The 25,649-nt window shown below is 64.7% G+C and overlaps 1 protein-coding gene across 1 annotated transcript; it reads right to left on the reverse strand.

Moving 5' to 3' along the window:
* Window positions 1–377: 377 nt before the first annotated feature.
* On the reverse strand, window positions 378–24,549 carry USP43 (ubiquitin specific peptidase 43). The gene is made up of 15 exons (XM_054171109.1): window positions 24,040–24,549; window positions 20,690–20,830; window positions 20,125–20,147; window positions 14,222–14,305; window positions 13,337–13,429; window positions 12,011–12,360; window positions 11,313–11,475; window positions 11,084–11,195; window positions 9,001–9,107; window positions 8,112–8,189; window positions 7,455–7,584; window positions 6,934–7,282; window positions 5,742–5,873; window positions 2,127–2,264; window positions 378–2,044 (listed from the first exon to the last, which is right to left on the reverse strand). Exons 1-15 carry the CDS (start codon window positions 24,547–24,549, stop codon window positions 1,380–1,382), a joined length of 3,075 nt encoding a protein of 1,024 aa, XP_054027084.1. The 3' UTR covers window positions 378–1,379.
* Window positions 24,550–25,649: the final 1,100 nt, after the last annotated feature.

The following is a 25,649-nucleotide window of genomic DNA, read 5'->3' on the forward strand; positions in this document are numbered from 1 at the left end:
CTGGGATGACTCTGGTTATAGAGCCACCAGTTCAGGATGACCCTGGGCTGGGATGACTCTGGTTATAGAGCCACCAGTTCAGGATGATCCTGGGCTGGGATGGCTCTGGTTATAGAGCCACCAGTTCAGGATGACCCTGGGCTGGGATGGCTCTGGTTATAGAGCCACCAGTTCAGGATGATCCTGGGCTGGGATGACCCTGGTTATAGAGCCACCAGTTCAGGATGACCCTGGGCTGGGATGGCTCTGGTTATAGAGCCACCAGTTCAGGATGACCCTGGGCTGGGATGGCTCTGGTTATAGAACCACCGGTTCAGGATGATGCTGAGCTGGGATGGCTCTGGTTATAGAACCACCGGTTCAGGATGATGCTGAGCTGGGATGGCTCTGGTTATAGAACCACCAGTTCAGGATGACCCTGGGCTGGGATGGCTCTGGTTTTAGGTGTCTCTGGTTAGGGGTGCTCCCAGTTTGGGACATCCCCAGTTTGGGAGCCCCTGGTTTGAGAGCCTCCAACTTTGGATGTCCCAGCTTTGGGATACCTAAAGGCCCCATGTTTGGGGATGATCTGTTTTGGGAGCCCGTGGGTCCAGATGCCCCATTTGGAATGTCCCTAGGTTGGGATGGTCCTGGTTCAGGATGACCCTGCTTTGGGATGCCCTTAGTTAGGATCCCGTGGTTCAGGAGCCCTTGGGTTGAGACATCCCTCGTTTGGGATAAGCCTGAGTTTGAGAGCACCCAGTTCAGGATGGCTCCATTTCAGGAGCCTCTGGTTAGAGATGATCCCACTTTGGGAGCCCCCAGTTCAGGAGCCCCCAGTTTGGGATGCTCCCAGTTCAGGAGCCCCCAGTTCAGGACCCCCTGTTTCAGGATGGCTCAAGATTTGAAGTCCCCAGTTCAGGAGCCACCAATTTGGGAGCCCCCAATCCAGCATGGCCCCATCTCTGGAGCCTCTGATTAGGGGTGGTCCTAGTTCAGGAACTCCTGGTTTGGGACAGCTCCAGTGTGGGAGGCCCTGGTTCTGAAGCTGCCAATTCAGGATGGTGCCAGTTCAGGAGATTCTGGTTAGGGATGGTCCCAGTTCAGCAACCCCTGGTTTAGAAATCTCTGGCTTGGGATAGCTCCACTTTGGGAACCCCCAGTTCAGGAAACCCCAGTTTGGGAGGCACCAATTCAGGAGCACCCAATTCAGGATGGTCCCAGTTGAGGAGTCACCCATTTTGGGAACCCCTGGTTCGGGTTGGCTCCAGTTTGGAAGCCCCCAGATCAGAAGCCCTCAGTTTGGAAGCCTCCAATTCAGGATGGTCCCAGTTTGGGAGCCCCCAGTCTGGGCTCCCCCAGTTTGGGCTGTCACAGGTGCTGATGCCCCCAGCCATGGCTCAGAAGCTGGACTCAGGCACAGCCAGGGGGCACAGCGAGCCCAGGGGCTGCCGTCCCCTCTGGAGTGTGGCCCCGGGGGGTACCCGGGTGGGCAACAAGGGGGTGCCCCCCGCACCCCGGCCCAGCGATGCTGATCGCCGCAGACCCCCCTTGGGGCGCGGGGGCAAACTGGCCGAGCTCTGTGACCTCGCCATTGCCACCGGCCCGGGGGACAGCTGGACCGGGGGGACACTCATGGGGACAGCCCCGTCCCCCTCTGCCCGCAGCACCCGGGGACTGCTCTGGCTTTTGGGGGGCAGCCGCAGGGATCCGTCGGCACCGGCGCTGGCAGCTCTCCGCAGCGTGGGCACACGCAGGGGCTGGCGGGGGGCTCGGGCGCTGCCCAGGCCCTGCTTTGCCGGGTCGTTTGGCACAGGGCTGGAGGTCGGGGGGGTGTCGGGGTCACCGTCCCCCGCGGAGGCGAGCGGCAGCAGGGCACGGCGGGTGCAGCGGGGTCTGCGCCCCGACTCCAGGTAGGTGATCAGCTCCCCCGGCCGTGCCCGCTCCCTGCCCGAGAAGGACCAGCGCGGGGGCCCGGCCCGGGGCGGGCTGCGGGACGGTGACAGCTTGACGCTGAGGCTGCGACCCTGCACACCCCGCACCAGCGGTCTGGCCTCGAAGCCGCCTGCAATGAAAAGCGATAACGAGAGGAAGGGCAGGGGCCGGGTGCCACCCGCAGGTGCTCGGCCGGGGCGGCGCGGCATCACCTTTCTCCAGGCTGGCAGCGGCGGCATCGGGCGTGCCAGGCGGGGAGCGCTGGGTGGCTGAGGGAGACGAGGCCGTGGCCTGGGTGCTGGTGCCCAGACGAGCCAGCCAGTGGCGAGACAGCGAGGAGGTGGCCGAGCCTGCGGGGGGTGGGAGCGGGAAGTTGGGCTGGCAGCAGGGCCAAGGGTCCCGCTGTGCCCACGGCCTGCGGTGGGCAGCACTTGTGAGCACAGGGCAGCAAGCAGCTGGGTGGGCACGGACACGTGTGGGAAACACGTGTGTGTGTATGTGCACATGTGTGTGCTGCGTGGGGGCAGCTGGAAGTATGTCTCTGTGTGTGTGCTCTCTGTGCCACATGACATGGGCATGGCTGGCACTTGGGGACATAGGCTAATGGCCACGGTGATCTCAGGTTGGTGGCTGCACTCAGCGGCCTTGGAGAGCTTTGCCAGCCCAAACCCTCTGACTCTGTGTCCCAGATGTGCTACATGGTGGCACATGCCTGGTACACAGGCACATGCATGATTGTGCCCTCAGCTGGGCTGTGCCAGGCATGCGTGGAGCTCTGTGTGTGCATGCAGGGAGGTGTTCAGTGTGCCCAACTGCATGGCACACGTGTGCATGTGGGCTTGGCCATGCTCTGTGTGTGTCTGCAAACTGCCCCTACACACACGTGCACACGTCTATGTGCATGCCTGTGTGCGTGGGTGTGCAGGGAGCTGTGCTCTCTGTGCATGCATGGCCACGTGCATGTGTGCTCTCTGTGTGTGCATGGAGCTGTGCTCTCTGTGCATGCATGGCCATGTGCATGTGTGCTGTGTGTGCATGTGTGTGCATGGAGCTGTGCTCTCTGTGCATGCATGGCCACGTGCATGTGTGCTGTGTGTGCATGTGTGTGCATGGAGCTGTGCTCTCTGTGCATGCATGGCCACGTGCATGTGTGCTCTCTGTGTGTGCATGTGTGTGCATGCAGCTGTGTTCTCTGTGCATGCATGGCCATGTGCATGTGTGCTGTGTGTGCATGTGTGTTCATGGATCTGTGCTTTTTGTGCATGCATGGCCATGTGCATGTGTGCTCTCTGTGTGTGCATGGAGCTGTGCTCTCTGTGCATGCATGGCCACGTGCATGTGTGCTGTGTGTGCATGTGTGTGCATGAAGCTGTTCTCTCTGTGCATGCATGGCCACGTGCATGTGTGCTCTCTGTGTGTGCATGTGTGTGCATGGAGCTGTGCTCTCTGTGCCTGCATGGCCATGTGCATGTGTGCTCTCTGTGTGTGCATGGAGCTGTGCTCTCTGTGCATGCATGGCCACGTGCATGTGTGCTCTCTGTGTGTGCATGTGTGTGCATGCAGCTGTGTTCTCTGTGCATGCATGGCCATGTGCATGTGTGCTCTCTGTGTGTGCATGGAGCTGTGCTCTCTGTGCATGCATGGCCACGTGCATGTGTGCTCTCTGTGTGTGCATGGAGCTGTGCTCTCTGTGCATGCATGGCCACGTGCATGTGTGCTCTCTGTGTGTGCATGGAGCTGTGCTCTCTGTGCATGCATGGCCACGTGCATGTGTGCTCTCTGTGTGTGCATGGAGCTGTGCTCTCTGTGCATGCATGGCCATGTGCATGTGTGCTCTCTGTGTGTGCATGGAGCTGTGCTCTCTGTGCATGCATAGCCATGTGCATGTGTGCTCTCTGTGTGTGCATGCAGCTGTGTTCTCTGTGCATGCATGGCCATGTGCATGTGTGCTCTCTGTGTGTGCATGGAGCTGTGCTCTCTGTGCATGCATGGCCATGTGCATGTGTGCTCTCTGTGTGTGCATGGAGCTGTGCTCTCTGTGCATGCATGGCCATGTGCATGTGTGCTCTCTGTGTGTGCATGGAGCTGTGCTCTCTGTGCATGCATGGCCATGTGCATGTGTGCTCTCTGTGTGTGCATGGAGCTGTGCTCTGTATGCATGCCTGGCCACGTGCATGTGTGCTCTCTGTGTGTGCATGCAGCTGTGTTCTCTGTGCATGCATGGCCATGTGCATGTGTGCTGTGTGTGCATGTGTGTTCATGGATCTGTGCTTTTTGTGCATGCATGGCCATGTGCATGTGTGCTCTCTGTGTGTGCATGGAGCTGTGCTCTCTGTGCATGCATGGCCACGTGCATGTGTGCTCTCTGTGTGTGCATGTGTGTGCATGCAGCTGTGTTCTCTGTGCATGCATGGCCATGTGCATGTGTGCTGTGTGTGCATGTGTGTTCATGGATCTGTGCTTTTTGTGCATGCATGGCCACGTGCATGTGTGTTCTGTGTGCATGCCTGCATCTGCATGCATTTATGCATGTACACTCCTGCCTGCCATACTGTCCCTGCACATGTCCATGTGCATGTGTGTGCATGCATGCTCTGTGCAGGTACATTCCTGCTGAGCTGTGCATGCACAGGTGTGCACATGTCTCCATGTGTGCTGTCTGCAGGCGTTGACAGGTGCCTGCTGTACTGCCCATACACGTGTGTGCATGCGTGTCCACGTTCACGTGTGTGTGCCTGCTTGCAGAGCTGCCCCAGCATGGAAGCACGTGCCCATGTGCCTCTGTGTGTGCACACCTGCTGCATGGGTGTGCCATGTGTGTGTTCTGCATGCATGCACATCCCTGCCTGCCACACTATCCACACACAAGCATGCACATGTGTCCACATGCATGTCTGTGCTGCGTGCCTGCTGAACTGCCCACACGTGTGTGCACGTGCCCATATGTGCTGTCTGCATGTGTGCATGCCTGCCACACTGTCCATGCACACAGGTGCATGTGTGTGCTCTGGATACCTCTACATGTGTATGTCTGCCTGTTTTGCTGCTCATACATGTGTGTGCATGTGTGTGCTGTGTACATCCCTGCCTGCCACACTGCCCATACATGTGTGTGCATACATATGCATAATCATCCCTGCCTGCCATGCTGTCCCTACATGTGTGCATGCATGTCCATGTGCATGTGTCCATGTGTGCAACATGTGCCTAAGTTCCCCTGCCTGCCCTACCACCCAAACACACGTCCATGTGTCCAACATGTGCCCCTGCCTGCCCTGCCACCCAAACACATGTCCATGTGTCCAGCATGTGCCCATGTGCCCCTGCCTACCCTGCCACCCAAACATATGTTCATGTGTCCAACATGTGCCCAACATGTGCCCCTGCCTGCCCTACCACCCAAACACATGTCCATGCATCCAGCATGTGCCCATGTGCCCCTGCCTGCCCTGCCACCCAAACACATGTCCATGTGTCCAACATGTGCCCATGTGCCCCGCCTGCCCTGCCACCCAAACACATGTCCATGTGTCCAACATGTGCCCATGTGCCCCTGCCTGCCCTGCCACCCAAACACATGTCCATGTGTCCATATACCCCTGCCTGCCTGACCACCTAAACACATGTCCAGGTGTCCAACACGTGTCCATGTGTCTCTCTGTGCACATACCCCCAACCTGCCTCCCCCCTGCCCCGGGGCCCCTTGCCTGCCCGCAGGCAGCTGCCCCCACTGTGCTCGCAGCGGTGCCCTGCGTGCCCACCCCCCGTGCGCGCAGGGCCGTGCCAGGCGTGGTGCCCGCGGGGTGCAGGGAGGGTCGGGGGCTCACCCCTGCCGGCGTTGCGGCGCTGGTAGAAGAGGATGTAGGCGCTGCGGGTGCTCACCTCCGCCTCCCGCAGCCCCTCCACGCGGCTGTCGTCGTAGCTGTACCAGCGCCCGTCCAGGGCGTTGCAGCAGTAGGCTGGGGGGCACGGGGTGGGGGACACACACATGAGGGGGTGAGGGGGCACACGCGTGAGCCCCACGGCACACTGACAGCCTGGGGGTGCAGGATGTTGCTGAGGGGGGGTTATGTAGCGCAGCCGTGCCTGTGCCCCGCTGCAGATACAGCCTGAAGTGCCCCGCAGCTCCGGGCTGCCCCCTCCCCTGAGCAGACCCTAGAGGTGCCCCACCAAGGCCCACACTGTGCCCCACAGCACAGCCCCTTCAGGGGCTGCCCCTAACCTCATCCTGCACCCCAAAACTGAGCCGCTGCAGTGCCCCCCAAACGCCACCACGCCACGTTGCTGCAGTGCCCCCCAGCCTGCTGCCATGTTCCATGGCAAACCCCCTGCAGTACCCATTCCTAAACCCCACACCATGCCCCATGGCACATCCCCTGTAGTGCCCCCCAAACCCATACTGTGCCCCACAACACACCCCAAAGTGCCCCCCAGTCCCACACAATGCCCCATGGCACACTCTGCAGTGCCCCCCACCGAACCCCACACCTCGGCTCATGGCACACCCTCTGCAGTACCCCTCAACCTTCCACTGTGCCCCCCAACACACACTGAAGTGCCCCCCCCAAACCCCACACCGTGCCCCAGAGCACACCCCTGAGCTGCACCCCCTCAAACTGCCCCCAGCCTCACTCTCAGCCCCCAGCCTGTCATGCCCCATAGCACAACCCTGCAGTAACCACCCCCACCCCCAGCCTCTCATCTTGCCCCATGGCATAACCCTACACAGGTCCCCCCCAGCCCCTCATCTTGCCCCATGGCATAGCCCTGCAGTAACCCCCCCCAGCCCTGCCCCACAACTTCCCCCATGGCACAACCCTGCAGAACATCCCCCCCGCCCCTCATCTTGCCCCATGGCACAACCCTACATGGGTCCCCCCCAGCCCCTCATCTTGCCCCATGGCATAGCCCTGCAGTAACCCCCCCCCAGCCCTGCCCCACAACTTGCCCCATGGTACAATCCTGTGCCGTGCCCCCCCCAGCCCCACACGGCGCCCCCAAGCCCCTCTCCCCCCTCACCCGTGTAGTGCCCGCCCTGCATGCTGCCGTGGTGGTTGCAGACGGCGTACAGGTCGTAGAGGTAGTCTCGGGGGCAGCTCGGGGGCAGGCGGAGCGGGGGCTGCCAGGATGCCCAGCGCCCCACGAGCTGCCCCCCGGCCTGGCCCCGCTGCGCCACGTGGGGGGCCATGTCGAGCCCCCGCAGGGGGAACCTCACCAGCGTGGTGAGCTTGTGCCGGTGCTCAGCCACCTGCCGGAAGCGCTTCAGGTGGATGATGAGGATGTCGGGCAGCGTCCAGAGGCTCAGCTTCACCGTGCCCTGCTGGGGCACCTTGCAGTGCGGGCAGCGCCAGGCGTCGTCCGGGGCCAGCTGGGGACACCACATGCCACGGCCGCCTCCCTTCCCCACGCCTCCCCCCCGGACCCTCCCGAAGCCACCCCCGGCACGGCAGACGGACGCCGAGCCGCGGGCAGGGCTCGCCCTAGCTGGCGGCTCTCCGCGGGGTGCGGGCAGGGTGCCCGCTGCCCCGGCTGCCCCATACCTGCTCCTCCTTGGTGTAGAGCTGGAAGCAGTCGTCCAGCGTGCAGCTGGGCTGCTGCCTGTGCGCTTCCTGCTGCCGCCGCACGCTCTCCGCCTCCTCCACCACCTCCTCCTGGATGCTGCCGAAAAGGCTACGGGAGGGCGCGGGGGGGACACGGCAGCATCATAGAGCTGCTGAGGCTCGAAGAGACCTCTGAGACCATCAAGCCCAACCGCTCGGCCAGAGCTCACAGTCCCACCCCTGCTGCTGAGCCAGCACCACCAAAGCACCTCCCTCAGCACCGCGGCTTTGAGAGCCCTCCGGGGATGGGGACACCGCCACCGCCCTGGGCAGCCTGGGCCAGCGCCCGGGAACCCTCGCTGGGAAGAAACTTTTCCTGACATCCAACCTGAACCTCCCTTGGTGCCACTTGAGGCCATTTCCTCTCGTCCTGCTGCCTGCTGCAGGTGAGAAGAGACCAACCCCCCCTGGCTCCAGTCTCCTTTGAGGTACTTGCAGAGTGGGCTATGAGGTCTCCCCTCAGCCTTACTTTCTCCAGGCTGAACAACCTCAGCCCCCTCAGCTGTTCCCCGTGGGACTCGTGTTCAAATGGCATCGTGGAGGGTCAAGGAGGGTGACCCGAGCGTCCCCAGCCACCCCTGGGTGCTCAGCACTCACCGCTCTTTGGTGCTCAGGTCCCACTCTGCCGTCAGCTTCACATGGGGAGGGCCTCCTGCCCCGCTCAGCTGCAGGGCTCTGGGAGGTGAGGACAAGGTGAGATGTGCCCCAAAGCTCCCTGTCCCTGTGGGGCCACCTCCTTGCCTGCCCACGGCGGCAGGCAGGGACAGACACCACCTCCCTGCACGGCATCCGGAGTGGGGACATGGGGCTGGGGACCCAGGGGGTGGGAATGGTGAGCACCCACGGTTACATGGGCCATGGGACACCCTGTGGCCACCCATGGCACCCCACAACCACCCACAGGGCACTGTGACCATCCATGGTGACACCAGTGGCCACCACAGGGACACCTTGTGGCCACCCATGGCACCCACACGATACTGTGGCCATCCATGGTGACACCAGTGGCCACCACAGGGACACCTCTTTGGCTACCCATGGCACCCCACAACCACCCACAGGGCACTGTGACCATCCATGGTGACACCAGTGGCCACCACAGGGACACCTTGTGGCCACCCATGGCACCCCACAACCACCCACAGGGCACTGTGACCATCCATGGTGACACCAGTGGCCACCACAGGGACACCTCTTTGGCCACCCATGGCACCCCACAACCACCCACACAACACTGTGACCATCCATGGTGACACCAGTGGCCACCACAGGGACACCTTGTGGCCATCCATGGCACCCACACAACCAGACCCAGCATGGCCACTGAGAGGGACACCATGGCTAGCCACGGTGACACCGCTGATCACTCGTGGCAAGACCACGGCGCCTGAGAGGGTCACTGTGACCGTCCATGGTGACACCACCAGCCACCTCCAAGGAAGCAGGGGACATGCTGGGGACAATTCTGCCACTGCAGTGCCCTTACCTGTCGATGGCAGGGTGGCAGAGGGGGTGGGGGTCCTGTGGGGACAGGTAGGTGCAGGGCTCCGTGCCCCCAGCCAGGCGGAGGCGGAAGAGGGGGACCCCTGTGCCCTGCGAGGGGACAGGGGCTGTGGGGCTGGCTGTGGGGCAGAGCCCTGCCTGCCCTCCAGCCTCACCCACACGGTGTGACAACAGAAAGCCTCCACATCAGCCCTCCATAGCCCCTGTGGCCAGGCTGGCAGGGGAGAGCCCAGGGGACAGGCACACGGGGCTGGGGGACGGCATTTCACCCGCTGTGGTGTGGCAAAGGAGTGGCTCAGGGACGTCAGTGGCCATAGGGTGGTGGCCCCTGGGTGCTGGGGAGGGTGGTTGGGCTGGGGTGTCTCTGTGTGGGAGCTGGGTGGCACTGTGGCCACCCATGGCGATGCTAGGGCCACCCATGGGGACAGCACGAGCTGCCCGTGGCGACAACATGACCAGCCCCAGGGCCACCACAGCCACTCAAGGGGACACTGTGGCCACACCATGGGTGGCAGTGTGACTGTGACCAACCCCAGGGGCAGATGCCCACCCACAGTGGTCATCAGCCACCAGGACCAACAACATAACCACCCCCAGGGCCATCACATCCCCCCCTGGTGACTCTGCTGCCAAGCAGAGCTCCACCATGGCCACCCCCGGTGCCAGCATAGCCACTGCTGGTGCCATCCAGCACAGCCACCCATGGGGACACCGTGGCCATGCCACACACACAGGTGACAAGTCCAGCCACAGTTCTACTGCAGCCACCCATGGAGACACCAACAGCTGCACTATGGCCACCCACAGAGACACCACAGCCACCCACAGCTCCACCACAGCCCCCCATGGACACCGTGGTGGCACACAGCTCCACCACAGCCCCCCATGGACACCATGGTGGCACACAGCTCCACCACAGCCCCCCATGGAGACACCATGGTGGCACACAGCTCCACCACAGCCCCCCATGGACACCATGGTGGCACACAGCTCCACCACAGCCCCCCATGGAGACACCATGGTGGCACACAGCTCCACCACAGCCCCCCATGGAGACACCATGGTGGCACACAGCTCCACCACAGCCCCCCATGGAGACACCATGGTGGCACACAGCTCCACCACAGCCCCCCATGGAGACACCATGGTGGCACACAGCTCCACCACAGCCCCCCATGGAGACACCATGGTGGCACACAGCTCCACCACAGCCCCCCATGGAGACACCATGGTGGCACACAGCTCCACCACAGCCCCCCATGGAGACACCATGGTGGCACACAGCTCCACCACAGCCCCCCATGGACACCATGGTGGCACACAGCTCCACCACAGCCCCCCATGGAGACACCATGGTGGCACACAGCTCCACCACAGCCCCCCATGGACACCATGGTGGCACACAGCTCCACCACAGCCCCCCATGGACACCGTGGTGGCACACAGCTCCACCACAGCCCCCCATGGACACCATGGTGGCACACAGCTCCACCACAGCCCCCCATGGAGACACCATGGTGGCACACAGCTCCACCACAGCCCCCCATGGAGACACCATGGTGGCACACAGCTCCACCACAGCCCCCCATGGACACCATGGTGGCACACAGCTCCACCACAGCCCCCCATGGACACCGTGGTGGCACACAGCTCCACCACAGCCCCCCATGGACACCATGGTGGCACACAGCTCCACCACAGTATCCATGGAGACACCATGGTGGCACACAGCTCCACCACAGTATCCATGGAGACACTATGGCCACCCACTGAGACACCACAAGGTGTGATGGTGCCACCAGGGCTACTCACAGCTCCACCATGGCCATCCATAGAGGTATCATTGGCACCCAGAACTCCTCCACAGCCACCCATGAAGCCACCAGGGACACTCATGGAGTCACCACAGCCAGTGATGGGGCCGCCAGGTGACTCATGGAGGCACCAGGGCCACTCATGGAGGCACCAGAGCCAGTCTTGGCTGCATTGCCCCCCAGCTGCGGTGCCAGCAGCCCTGCCCAAGGCAGTCCCTGGGGAGGTGGCGCCGGTGTCCCTCCCCAGCTCACCTGTGCCCGCGGCTCTGCCCGCAGCAGGGCCCGCAGCTGGCCCAGGATGCTGTGCTGGAGCTGCTCCCAGGAGATGCCCCTCTCCTCCCGCAGCACCAGGGGTGGCCCAAACCTGGGGACAGAGGGGGACAGCGGGCTGAGGGGGGACAGCCTGCGCCCTGTCCCAGCAGGGCCACGGCCAGCGAGGCGGGCACAGCTCGGGCAGGGCTGGGGCAGGCTGGGGCAGTACCTGGCGAGGTAGTGCCCATCCCCTGCCACATTGCAGAGCAGCAGCAGGAGGTGGCCGGCGGCCCCGCGGTGCAGGCAGTCGGAGGAGTGGGCAGCGGAGGGCAGTGGGCGCTGGGGCTCGGGCTGGGCTGCCCCAGGGGAGGCAGGCAGGCTGCGGGGGCACCCTGGGCAGGGCAGGGCAGGGTGAGCCTTGGGCCCTGCCCTGCCCACAGGGTCGTTAAGGGGGTGTCGTTCATTAGTGTGAGGGCTCCAACAGGGGGATTTCCCTCCCCCCCACCTGCTGCTGGGGACTGCCCGTGCCCCCTGCCTGCAGCCACCAATCACAGCCCAGAGGAGAGGGCCTCTGCCAATCAGAGCAGAGCATACATGGCTCCAACCAATCACAGCAGAGCACCCCTGCCTCTCTCCAATCACACCATGAGTGCCAAGACTCCCACCAATCACAGCAGACCACACCTGCTTCCAACCAATCACAGCAGAGCAGCCCTGCCTCATGCCAATCACAGCAGAGCAGACCTGCTTCCAACCAATCACAGCAGAGCCCACCCGCCTCTCTCCAATCCCAGCACACCTCTCATGCACCAATCCCAGCGAGGGGAAGCACCCCCTCCCACCCAACCCCAGCGTCACCCCTGGCCCCGCCGGCCTCTCCCAGCCGACGCAGGCGGCGCCGGCCGCCGGGGAGGGGGCGAGCGGTACCTGGGCGGCGGGCGGGGGGCGGCTGGAAGGCGTAGAGGGGAGCCCCCTCCCCAGGAGCACCCAGGGAGTCCCCCAGCTCCTCCGAGTCGCCCAGGGAGCGCAGGACGCCCTGCGGGGACACCTGGGCCAGGATCACCTGCGGGACAGCGCTCGGCACCCTCAGCACCCTGCGGGGGCGCCGAGCCCTCCCCGCGGCCCCCACGCCCCCCACTACCTGCTCGGCCGGGAGGCGCCCCTCCCGCGCCACCATCGCCCGCAGCTCGGCCACCGTGCCCCGCAGGGGCACCGCCAGCCCCACGCGCAGCGGCCGCCGGCGCTCGCGCTGCAGCACCAGGGTGACGCTGAGAGCCCTGGGGACGGCAGGGGGGACGCAGGCGGCGCTCGGCGCCACGCCGAGAGCCGAGGCGCCCGCGGCCCGGCACCCGGCGGCACGCGGCCACGCCAGAGCGACGGCCACCCGCTGGGCGCGGCTCCTGCTGAGCTGGCCACCGCCCGTCCCAGCATGGACACCGCCTGTCCCAGCGGGGCCACCGCCCATCCCAGCAGGGCCACCGCCCATCCCAGCGGGGCCACCGCCCATCCCAGCATGGTCACCGCCCATCCCAGCGGGGCCACCGCCTGTCCCAACGTGGTCACCGCCCATCCCAGCATGGTCACCGCCCGTCCCAGCGGGGCCACCGCCCATCCCAGCATGGCCACCGCCTGTCCCAGCGGGGCCACCGCCCATCCCAGCGTGGTCACCACCCATCCCAGCGGGGCCACCGCCTGTCCCAACGTGGTCACCACCCGTCCCAGCAGGGCCACCGCCCATCCCAGCGGGGCCACCGCCTGTCCCAATGTGGTCACCACCCGTCCCAGCAGGGCCACCGCCCATCCCAGTGAGGCCACCGCCCATCCCAGTGGGGCCACTGCCTGTCCCAACGTGGTCACCACCCGTCCCAGCAGGGCCACCGCCCATCCCAGTGAGGCCACCACCCATCCCAGTGTGGTCACCGCCCGTCCCAACGTGGCCACCACCCGTCCCTACAAGGCCACCGCCCATCCCAATGGGGCCACCACCCGTCCCAACAGGGCCACCACCTATCCCAATGTGGTGACCAGCTATCCCAATGTAGCCACCACCCGTCCCAAGGAGGCCACCACCCATCCCAACGTGGCCACCACCCGTCCCAAGGTGGCCACCACCTTTCCCAAGGAGGCCACCACCCATCCCAAGGAGGCCACCACCCCCTCCCCTGTTAATTATTTCCCCCCAGAGATGCAAACTACTCTCATTAGAGCCCAGGCCCCTTGGCTGGGGGCCGTGTGCCCCGGGGCTGGGCTCACCTGGTCTGGCGCAGGGGGATGGGCAGGGAGATGCACAGGAAAGGGTCAAAGGTGTTGCTCTGCTTCAGGCAGTGAGGGCAGGTCAGGGAGGACCTGTGAAACATTGCCAGGCTGTGTCACCAGCATGGGGATGGCACCTCCAGGGTACCCCCTCCGGGGCTGCAGTGCCCTGCCACCACTACTGCACCCTGGGTACCACAGAGATGATCAGAGGGCTGCAGAACCTCTGCTGTGGGGCCAGGCTGAGAGCTGGGGTAGGTCAGCATGGAGAAGCAAAGGCTCCAGGGAGACCTCAGAGCAGCCTTCCAGTACCTGAAGGGGCTCCAGGAAAGCTGGGGAGGGACTGTTCAGAAGGGGCTGTGGTGACAAGACCAGGGGCAAGGGTTTGAAACTGGATCAGGGCAAAGGTAGGTTGGACATCAGGAGGAAGCTCTGCACAGTGAGGGTGGGGAGACACTGGAAGGGTTTGCCCAGGGAGGTGTTTGAGGCACCACCCCTGGAGACATTCAGGATCAGCCTTGCTGTGGCCCTGGGCAGCCTGCTCTAGCTGGAGGAGTCCCTGCTGCCAGCAGGGGGGCTGGACAAGATGCCCTTGGAGGATCCCTTCCAACCCAGTGCATTCTGTGATTCCATCCCACAGGGATGCTCCCAGCAGCACACAGGGTTGGCCTGACCTCAGGCCAGGACAAGGCACCACAGCTTGTACCCAATGGTCTGTTCACTCTGGAAGCTAACAAGGACACCTGCAGTGGGTGGGTGGATGAGTGGGTGAAAGATGGCAGACTCCCTGCAGGGCTGAGCACACCTGGCTCATCTGTTTCCCAGGCTCCAGCCAGCCACCAGTGAAGCCCCCCAGGCAGGCAGGATCTGTCCCTCCCCACTCACCTGTACTGAGCCTGGAAGTGGCTCTGCACAAAGCTCTGCCCACGAGGATGCTGGGTGGCAGGAGATGAGCTGCTGGCACCACTGCTCCCATCCTCAGCAGCCTGTGAGGGCAAGACACAAGCAGCTCAGTGAGGTGCTGGAGTGACCCCTCCACACCTGGAAGGGTTGGGGACATGTCTCAAGGAACCACACCCAGCTCCAGCTGTCCCTGCAGCATATGGATCATCAAATCCAGACTGGTTTGGCTGGGAAGAGACCTTCAGAGCTCATCCAGGCCAACCCCTGCAGCCAGCAGGGACATCTGCAACCAGAGCAGAGAGCAGGTTGCTCACAGCCCCAACCAACCTGACCTGCAGTGCTTCCAGCCATGGGGCAGCTCCCAGCTCTCTGGGCAGCCTGGGGCATCCCCCCTTGCCCTGGTCAAGAGTCTGTCCCCAGCTTTCTGCTCAGCTTTTGAAGCACAGAGAGGCCACCAGAAGGTCTCCCTGGAGCCTTCTCCTCCCCAGGCTGCCCAAGGCCAACTCTCTCAGCCTGGCCTCACAGCAGAGGGCTTCCAGCCCTGCCAGCATTGCTGTGGCCTCCTCTGACCTGCTCCAACAGGTCCCTGGCTGTGCTGTGCTGAGGGCTCCAGAGCTGCCCCAGCCCTGCAGAGGGGTCTGAGCAGAGCACAGCAGAGGGGCAGAATCCCCTCCCTAGCCACACTGCTGGGGATCAGCCCAGGGCATGGCTAGAGCTGGGCTGGCAGCACTCAGTGCTGGCTCACCTCCCAGCACCCCCAACTCCTTCTCCACATGGCTGCTCTCAGTGGATGGTTGGAAGGTGATGCTGAGGTCACCCCTGCCAAGAACTCCCCAGCCTGGCACTGCTATGTCCTCTGGGCTCCCTGTGTGCCCTCCCATGGGGAAACTTTGGGGTATGTCCCATCTGCCAGCTAGTGCTGGGGAACTAAGGGCAAACCCTCTGCCCACATCCCTGCCTCAGCATCATCTCCTGGGCTGAGCAGCTGCAGCATGAGGCTCCCAGTGCAGCCCTGGCACCCAGAGCCTCTGGGCACAAGGAGGAGGAGCTGGGAATGAGTTCAAGTGTGGCTGAAGAAAGGACACCCAGGAGGGTGACTCAACTGGGTGCCCCCAGCAGGAGAAAACAATGGAATCAGAGAAGCACAGAATCAATAAGGTTGGAAAAGACCTCAGAGATCATCAAGTCCAACCTCTCACCCAGCACCTCAGGACTACCAAACCATGGTTCCAAGTGGCTCCAATCCCCTCTTGAACACCTCCAGGGATGGGGACTCCACCACCTCCCTGGGCAGCACATTCCAACAGCTAACAGCTCTCTCTGGGAAGAACTTTCTCCTCACCTCCAGCCTAAAGCTCCCCTGGCACAGCTTGAGACTGTGTCCTCTTGTTCTGGTGCTGGGTGCCTGGGAGAAGAGACCAACCCCCACCTGGCTCCAACCTCCTTTCAGGCAGTGAAACTTGGGGGGGTGGGGGAGATGGGAATCCAGTTCCACCCCTAAAGAGCCCCAGGCCCCTGGGCACACTCTGCGGCATGGGCAGCCCTGCCAGGAGGTGCCCACAGCACCCATGGGTGCTGGGAGCAGCAGTGCTGTGGGACCTGGAGTGGGTGAGATGCTGGGATGCTGTCCATGCATCCATGTCCATGAGTCTGAGCCAGAACCAGAGAGCTAAACCCAGCCCCAGCTGGCACCATGCCCTTCCAGGCTGCCAAGCCACCCAAACAGCCCCACTCCTGCAGGGGGTTTCCCCAGTGCCTTTACCAGCAGCAAGCCCAGGCCCAGCTCCTGGCACAGCACCCTGGCACAGCACCCTGGCACAGCACCCAGCACACCAAACCCAGCCACAGCACCTGGCACAACACCCAGAACACCAAACCCAGCCACAGCACCCTGGCACAGCACCCAGCACACCAAACCCAGCCACAGCACCTGGCACAGCACCCAGCACACCAAACCCAGCCACAGCACCCTGGCACAGCACCCAGCACACCAAACCCAGCCACAGCACCCTGGCACAGCACCCAGCACACCAAACCCAGCCACAGCACCCTGGCACAGCACCCAGCACACCAAACCCAGCCACAGCACCTGGCACAGCACCCAGCACACCAAACCCAGCCACAGCACCCTGGCACAGCACCCAGCACACCAAACCCAGCCACAGCACCCTGGCACAGCACCCAGCACACCAAACCCAGCCACAGCACCTGGCACAGCACCCAGCACACCAAACCCAGCCACAGCACCCTGGCACAGCACCCAGCACACCAAACCTAGCCACAGCACCTGGCACAGCATCCAGCACACCAAACCCAGCCACAGCACCCTGGCACAGCACCCAGCACACCAAACCCAGCCACAGCACCTGGCACAGCATCCAGCACACCAAACCCAGCCACAGCACCCTGGCACAGCACCCAGCACACCAAACCTAGCCACAGCACCTGGCACAGCATCCAGCACACCAAACCCAGCCACAGCACCCTGGCACAGCACCCAGCACACCAAACCCAGCCACAGCACCTGGCACAGCATCCAGCACACCAAACCCAGCCACAGCACCTGGCACAGCACCCAGCACACCAAACCCAGCTACAGCACCTGGCACAGCACCCAGCACACCAAACCCAGCCACAGCACCCTGGCACAGCACCCAGCACACCAAACCCAGCCACAGCACCTGGCACAGCACCCAGCACACCAAACCCAGCTACAGCACCTGGCACAGCACCCAGCACACCAAACCCAGCCACAGCACCTGGCACAGCACCCAGCACACCAAACCCAGCTACAGCACCTGGCACAGCACCCAGCACACCAAACCCAGCCACAGCACCCTGACACAGCACCCAGCACACCAAACCCAGCCACAGCACCTGGCACAGCACCCAGCACACCAAACCCAGCCACAGCACCCTGGCACAGCACCCAGCACACCAAACCCAGCCACAGCACCCTGGCACAGCACCCAGCACACCAAACCCAGCCACAGCACCCTGACACAGCACCCAGCACACCAAACCCAGCCACAGCACCCTGGCACAGCACCCACCACACCAAACCCAGCCACAGCACCCTGGCACAGCACCCAGCACACCAAACCCAGCCACAGCACCTGGCACAGCACCCAGCACACCAAACCCAGCCACAGCACCCTGGCACAGCACCCAGCACACCAAACCCAGCCACAGCACCCTGGCACAGCACCCAGCACACCAAACCCAGCCACAGCACCCTGGCACAGCACCCACCACACCAAACCCAGCCACAGCACCCTGGCACAGCACCCACCACACCAAACCCAGCCACAGCACCCTGGCACAGCACCCAGCACACCAAACCCAGCCACAGCACCTGGCACAGCACCCAGCACACCAAACCCAGCCACAGCACCCTGGCACAGCACCCAGCACACCAAACCCAGCCACAGCACCCTGGCACAGCACCCAGCACACCAAACCCAGCCACAGCACCCTGGCACAGCACCCAGCACACCAAACCCAGCCACAGCACCTGGCACAGCACCCAGCACACCAAACCCAGCCACAGCACCCTGGCACAGCACCCAGCACACCAAACCCAGCCACAGCACCCTGGCACAGCACCCAGCACACCAAACCCAGCCACAGCTCCTGGCACAGCACCCAGCACACCAAACCCAGCCACAGCACCTGGCACAGCACCCAGCACACCAAACCCAGCCACAGCACCTGGCACAGCACCCAGCACACCAAACCCAGCCACAGCACCCTGGCACAGCACCCAGCACACCAAACCCAGCCACAGCACCCTGACACAGCACCCAGCACACCAAACCCAGCCACAGCACCCTGGCACAGCACCCAGCACACCAAACCCAGCCACAGCACCTGGCACAGCACCCAGCACACCAAACCCAGCCACAGCACCTGGCACAGCACCCAGCACACCCAAACCCTTGGCACAGCCCAAGAAAGACCCCCAGCACCCTGACCCAGGCCCCCAGAGCTGTTCTTTCAGGGGCTGTGTCCATCACAGGCATAGGCACAGTGCCATTCCCCAGCACCCTCCAAGCTGGCAGCACTGGCTCTGCTGCATGCCACATCCCCATCTCACCCTGGACAGTGAGGGGAGCAGGGCCTGATCCAGCAGCTCCCAGCACCCTCCAAGCTGGCAGCACTGGCTCTACTGCAAGCCACATCCCCATCTCACCCTGGACAGTGAGGGGTAGCAGGGCCTGATCCAGCAGCTCCCAGCACCCTGAGCCACTGCAGCCAGCAGGGCTCCCTGGCTGGGTGCCCACATCTGTGCCCCCTCTGCCAGGCTTTGGGGGTGCTGCCACTGGCTGCAGGAGATGAGCGATGCTCTGTGCCCAGAGGACCCCAAGAAGAGCTGAGTCCTGCTCTGCTCCACAGGGGACAGGGACAGAGAGGTGCAACCTCCTCACACAGCCTAAGCTGCCTGCTCAGGAGACACCTCCCTGCCTGCACCCTGCCAGCTGCCCTGGGAACCCCAGGGACCCCTCACCCCCACAGGCAGGGGCCAGGAGCCATCTACTGCAGACAAAGGGAGCTTGAAGCTGCTGCAGAAAGGAGCCTCAGCAGCCTGGGAAAGGACTGGGCTGTTTTGGGGTGAGATGAGCAGGGTTTGGTGTCTTGCTGAGCAAGACTGCAAATGGATGAGCTCTGTGGCCAGGAGGAGGATTTTCCTGGTGCCATCTGCTGGCACCAGGTCCTGCTGAGCCTGACGTGTCCTTGCTGTCTGCCCAGGGCTGGAGTCCATCTGGCATGGCACAGGGGGACCTGGACTGTGTCTATACCCCCCACAGCCCCCCCCAAACCCTCCTCCTCCTGGCAGCCAAACCCTGCTTCTCATCTGGGTGGCCCCAGAGCCCTCTGGGTGCCATGGCAGACCCCTGGTGGCCACTCTTAAACAGCCAGGAGGGTATTTCCCCCTCCCACCCTACCCAGCTGGGCCATGCCCTGGACCTCTGCCATCCTCACCTTCTGCTTTCCACCAGGTGAGCTCCCCTGGTCCCTGAGCTTCAGCACAGGCTTGCCCAAGAGCCAATCATGCCCCTCACCCACTGGTACCTGCACAAACCCTCCTCCCTCAGCCCATGCTACCCAACATGAGGATGGGCACATGAGTGCCCAGCCCCATGCCCAGCTCCAGCCAGACACTCTGAGGCCACTTACACAGCTTCAAGACCCTCGTGGGACACCTCCTCCCCAGGGACATGGGCACATGGAGGCCACTTGGGTGGCACCACCCAGAAGGGGCTGAGACCAGGATGAGGAGCTGGGAGAGGTGAAGCCCAAGCAAGGGTGCTGGGCTAGGGGTTGGCACCTCACATCTCACAAGCAGGGGGAGCTGCCCATTGCCAGGGTCTCTCAGACAGCCTGGGGGATCTACAGACCCCCCCCAGGGAAGAGTGGCCAGGGCTGAGGACAGCTCAGCTCAGGGCAGGGGTGGCTGCACAGGGGTGATGCACTCAAGCAGGGCTGGAAGCCACAGGGCTGTCCCAGCCAGGGCCTTTGGAGATGGCCATCATGACCAAGCCCTCCCATGAGGAATGGAGCTGTGCCCATGCCAGGCTGGAGGCTGCCTGCAGGGTCTCCAGCCTGCACCCCTTGGCCACAGCCACAATGCCCCAAGATCACAGAATGGTTGGGACTGGAAGGGACCTCTGGAGAACAAAGCCCAGGAGCTAGAGCAGGATCACCCAGGGCAGGACACACAGCAACACAGCCAGGTGGGTCTTGAAAGCCTCCACAACCTCTCTGGGCAGCCTGCTCCAGGCCTCCAGCACCCTCACAGCAAAGAAGTTTCTCCTCCTGCTCAGCTGGAACCTCCTGGGTTCCAGTCTGTGCCCACTGCCCCTTGTGCTGTCCCTGGGCACCACTGAGCAGAGTCTGGCCCCAGCTTCTTGCCCCCCACAGCTCCTTTAGCTCTTGCTGAGCATTGCTCAGCTGCCCTCTGGGGCTGCTCTTCTGCAGGCTCTCAGCCTCTGCTCACAAGATGGGGACAAACTGCTCCTGGCACCTCTATGCCCAAGGTAGGTGGGCATCACCCCCAAAGCAGGGGCAGCAGGAGGCTGCACACCCCCAGCCGCTGCAACAGGCAGTGCCCAGCAGGCAGGGGCAGGGCCAGGGCGGTGCCATGGGCACAGATGGGTGGAGAATGAACGAGCCCTCAGCGGCAGCAGAGCCCCAGCGCTGTCATTACAGCAGGCTCAGCTCAGCTGGAGGCAGGGAGGGGGAGGATCTCCTCCTGAGCAAGCAACCCCAAGAACCAGGATGCCCACCAGAACCAGCTGGGCACCTGCTGGCACCCCAACCCCCCCGCCCAGCCCTGCAGCACCCAGCCCCTGCCAGTCTTCCCCATGCCGGGGGGGTGGGGGTGGGGGGGCACCGGCCCAGCCCAGCCTCTCCCAGGCCTGTGTGGCCACCCCGGCGAGGGGCACCCACCTGGTCGGGGCCGCGGGGGTGCTGGGCAGGGGAGGCAGTGCCCAGGTCCTCGTGCATGCGGTCCAGCAGCCAGAGCAGGAACTCGAGGGCATCGTGCTGGGCATTGCCCCGGAACTGCGCGCTGTGCTTGGAGACAATGCTCTGCAAGAGACGGGGGCAGGGTGCTGAGCCCCGGGGGCAGGGTGCCGAGCTCGGGGACAGGGTGCTGAGCCTCGGGGACAGGGTGCTGAGCCCGGGGACAGGGTGCCGAGCCTCGGGGGCAGGGTGCCGAGCCTCGGGGACAGGGTGCTGAGCCCGGGGGCAGGGTGCCGAGCCCGGGGACAGGGTGCTGAGCCCGGGGACAGGGTGCTGAGCCTCGGGGCAGGGTGCTGAGCCCGGGGGCAGGGTGCTGAGCCTCGGGGCAGGGTGCTGAGCCTGGGGGCAGGGTGCTGAGCCCGGGGGCAGGGTGCCGAGCCTCGGGGCAGGGTGCCGAGCCTCGGGGGCAGGGTGCCGAGCCTCGGGGACAGGGTGCTGAGCCCGGGGACAGGGTGCTGAGCCTCGGGGCAGGGTGCCGAGCCCCGGGGGCAGGGTGCCGAGCCCGGGGACAGGGTGCCGAGCCTCGGGGACAGGGTGCCGAGCCTCGGGGCAGGGTGCTGAGCCTCGGGGACAGGGTGCCGAGCCTCGGGGACAGGGTGCTGAGCCCGGGGACAGGGTGCTGAGCCTCGGGGACAGGGTGCCGAGCCCGGGGGCAGGGTGCCGAGCCCGGGGGCAGGGTGCTGGGCCTCGGTGACAGGGTGCTGAGCCCGGGGACAGGGTGCTGAGCCCGGGGACAGGGTGCGGAGTCCGGGGGCAGGGTGCTGGGCCTCGGTGACAGGGTGCTGAGCCCGGGGACAGGGTGCTGAGCCCGGGGACAGGGTGCGGAGTCCGGGGGCAGGGTGCTGGGCCTCGGTGACAGGGTGCTGAGCCCGGGGACAGGGTGCTGAGCCCGGGGACAGGGTGCTGGGCCTCGGGGCAGGGTACCGAGCCTCGGGGCAGGGTGTGGAGCCTGGGGGCAGGGTGTGGAGCCCGGGGGCAGGGTGCCCACCCACCTCACCCACCGCCCCCCCCAGGGGAAAGCCCTGGGCAAATCTCCTGCAACCCACAGCTGGGCATGCTCAGCACACCAAAGCCTGGCACTCAGCACCCTCTGACTGAAGTGAGGCCAGGGAGGAAGATCAGAGATGTCTCTGATGGAGCCTGCAGCCCCTGCCTCCCGGGGGCAGTGTTGAGAAGGGGTTGCTGCCTGTCCTGCCAAGCTCTGCCCCTCCACCCAAAGCCCTGCCAGCTCCTCTCCGCTTGCCCTCTCTCCTCCTTCCCCTTGGCCCCACAAAGAGACCCCAGGAGGTGCTGATGGGGATCCCCAGAGCATTCCCCATCACCCTTCTCTTTCCCCCCAGGATGCACAGCTCCGTGGACAGAGCAGGAATCAAGCTGGAGAGGGCATGGGAGCGATGAGATGGAACCACTCTGATGGGCACCCTGCCCCAACAGCAGTATCCCCCTGCCCTGTAACTCCACCCTAGTGCTGTGCACCCTCTCTGCTTCCCCCCACCTGGCCATCCTGGCTAATTAGAACTAACATCACTGTTAGGTGAGTGGCACCATGCCCTTAGGGAGGATTGCTCCCTCCCCAGAGGCTACAGTGGGAAGAACAGGGCTGGGAATGCCATAGGGCCAAGGAGGATGAGGCCACTGAGGTGCCTTCAGGCACCAAAGTCCCAGCGGTGGCCCCAGGGGGGGTCAGCCAGGGGTATGTACCACCAGGTGATGCCAGGGTGCCACCAGCCCCAGAGAGCTGTGTAAGCAGCACCCAGATTAGCAGTGTGAGCCAGGACTCATCTCTGACCCCCAAAAAGCAGTGGTGTGCATCTGGGAACACTGCTCCCCGAATGGAGCCCCGGGAAGCACCCCAAAGGCAGAGCTGGGGGTCCCCAGGTTCTGATGTCAGAGCCTGGACTGGCAGAGGCTGCTCAGAGCCAGGAAAGGACAACGTGGGGAGCTCAGTCCCAAACCAGCACCAAGAGAGAGGAGAACCCCCGGGGTCCATGGGGATGTCCCAGCATGCCAGGACTCGCAGGGACCTCCAGCCTCACCGGGAGACATCCGGAGGCAGGACCCCTCTGACCACCCACCCTGCCGGCCCCGTCGCTGCCAGACGCACTCGCAGCAGCAGCAGCCTCCCAGCACCAACATCCCAGCACAGGCAGAGGGAGCAAGGCCCCCGTGGATGGGCACCGAGCAAAAGGAGGCGCAGACTCGGCTCGGCTTTTAGAATCTTATTTAGGCAGAGTTGCAAAGCCCAGAGCAGGGGGAAGCCCCTGGCAGAGGCAGATGCCCACCCGGCGGGAGGGAACCCCAAGCTCCGCGGTTAGTTTTTGCCCTGTGCCCGAGCACTGAGTGCGTTTGGGAGCAGCGGGCACAGAAGTGTGCCCAGCACGGCAGGAGCTGGTGATGCTGCCACCAGGAAATTCAAGGCACTGAGCTCCCACAGCGGCACTCAGCACCCCCCCGGGCAGTGCCCCTGCGGTGTGGCACCCTCCGGGCAGGCAAGGGAGGCAAGGAGGTCCTCTGGGGAACAGAGAGGGGGTGCAGAGCAGGGAGTGCCCCTGCTCATGCCAGCCCCTGAGCCAGGACAGGGCTTGGCAGCTCCCCCCTGAACTTTGCAAAGTTCAACCGCAGCAGGTCCCTGCTGGGATGTCTCTCATGGGCACACGTCCGTGAGAGTGGGGAGCTGCAATGCCAGGCTGAAAGCACTGCCCTGTGCCCAACACCCTGTCCCATGCTGACACATGCCTGGCAGGGATGTGACACACACAGAGGGGCATCAAGTCACCAACCTGGGTTCCCAGGACACCATTCTGCCCTTCCCCCCCCCCGCCATGGCCAGCTCAGCCACACAGCTCCGTGGGGAGGGGTGGGGTGGGCTGGGAGCTCAGAGCTTGGGTGCCAGCAGCCCAGGCAAGGGTGGGGGACAGCAGCAGGGCTGGGGGGACAGCAGGGCATGGCGAAGTGCATAGGGACGATGAGGCAAGGGAGAGGGCAGCGTGGGCAGGGGGTGCTGGGGGGTGAGGGTGCTGGTGGGTGCTGGGGATGGGAGATGCTGGTGAGGTGGGGAAGCCAGCGAGTGCTGGGAGCTGAGAGGGGTACTGGTGGGCGCTGAGAGGGGTGCCGGATGCCGGGAGGGCTGCCGGTGGGTGCCGTAAGCAGAAGGGGGCGGTGGGCGCCCCGAACGGGGGATGCCAGCGGGCGCTGGGGGGCAGAGGTTGCCGGTGGGCGCCGCGGGGATGCGCGGGAAGGGCAGGGCGGGGGCCGGCGGTGCCCAGGGTCCGTACCTTGAACTCGGCGGAGAGCTGCGGGGTGTAGTCGCGGGTCCAGAGCGCTCGGACCAGGGCCGCCAGCCGGTGGGTGACCTCGGCGCGGCCCGCCGGGGCCCGGTAGCGGCCCAGCGCCAGCACCTCCGCCAGCGGGGCCGTGTTGCTCAGGCACTGCACCACGGCGTTCATGAAGCAGGTGTTGCCGTGGTTCCGCAGCCCCTGCGCGCCCGGCGGCCGCTCCCCCCGCACCCCGCTCCCGTCCCCCGCCACCGCCGCTCCCGCTCCGGGCTGCTGCTGCCGCTGCCGCCGCCGCCTCTCCCCGCCGGGGCCGTTCTCCCCTCGGAACCCTCCTTCGTCGTCCTCCGGCGGGGCTCGGTGCCTGCCGCGGCCCCCGGCCAGGCGCGCCCAGGTGCGGAGCAGCCTCCCGGCCAGGCTGCCCAGGGAGCGCAGGGGCCCCCGCCGCCGCCTCCCGCTCCGCCGCCGCCCCGGGCCCCCTCCCGTTGCCGTTGCCGCCGCCGCCGTGCTCATGGCCCCGGGCGGCCGCCGCCCTGCCCCGGCCCCACCGGCCCCGCCGCGCCGCGCATGGCCCCGGGGCGGGCGCTGGCCGGGCCGCTCCCCCCCCACCCCCCGCCGCCGGTGCCGGTGCCGGTGCGGGGGCCGGAGGGGCCGGGCAGGAGGTTTTGTGCGCGGCCGGCTCCGGCTCCTCCCCCGGCCGGGCTGGCTCCAGGAGAAGGGAGCGGGAAGGAGGAGGAGGAGGAGGAGCGGAGGGAGCGGAGAGCTGCCGGCACCGCGCCCCGGCTGCCCCCGGCGTCATCCCAGGGCTTTCCCGGGAGTCCCAACCATGCCCCCCACCACCGCCAGCATCGCCTCGTTGCCCCCAGCATCACTCTGAGGTATCCCAGCCTGCTGCCCCCAGATTCACCCCAGGGTTTCCTGGGAGTCCGAACCGTGCGCCCCTGCCCAGCATCACCCCGGTGCCCCCCGTATTACCCCAGAGTACCCCAGCATCACCCCAGGGTTTTCCTGGCAGTCCCAGCTGTGTCCTTCCAGTGCTGCCCTGCTGCCCCAGCATCACCCTGGGGTGTCACGGCGCTGTGAGCTGCCCCAGTCCTGCCACCTTCAGATGCTCTTAGCTGGGACATTGAGACAGTGGTCACCCCCATGCCCACCACACTGAGTCCTGGAGACCTAATGAGGCTCCCTCCACACAGAATCATACAATGAGTGTCACTAACCCAGAGCCTGGGCAGAGCCTTTGGCCACCTCCTGCCCACCCCACACAGCTGGCACCACATGTGGGTGTTCATCTGGGGTCCAGCAGAGCCTGGCCTTCCTCCAGCTGCAGAGATCAGCACTGACCACTGTGTGGTCAAGGGGGATGCAGGATGGCCAAGGGCATCAGCTCAACTGCCAGCTCCCCATCTGCAGGGGAATGCCACTTGTCACAGGTGGTGTTCAGCTGGGTCACTCCCCTGCGCTGGATGGATCTGTGCCATGGCACCACGCTGGCACAAGGATGGGGACTGCAGCAGGACAAACTCCTTCTACAGCAACTCACGTTCCACCCATCCACACGCTGTGGACAGGGTGTTGCTCCTGAAACAGCTGTGGAAGACTCAAACCCCACG

This window comes from Dryobates pubescens, chromosome 20, assembly GCF_014839835.1.
Source record: "Dryobates pubescens isolate bDryPub1 chromosome 20, bDryPub1.pri, whole genome shotgun sequence".
NCBI lineage: Eukaryota > Metazoa > Chordata > Aves > Piciformes > Picidae > Dryobates > Dryobates pubescens.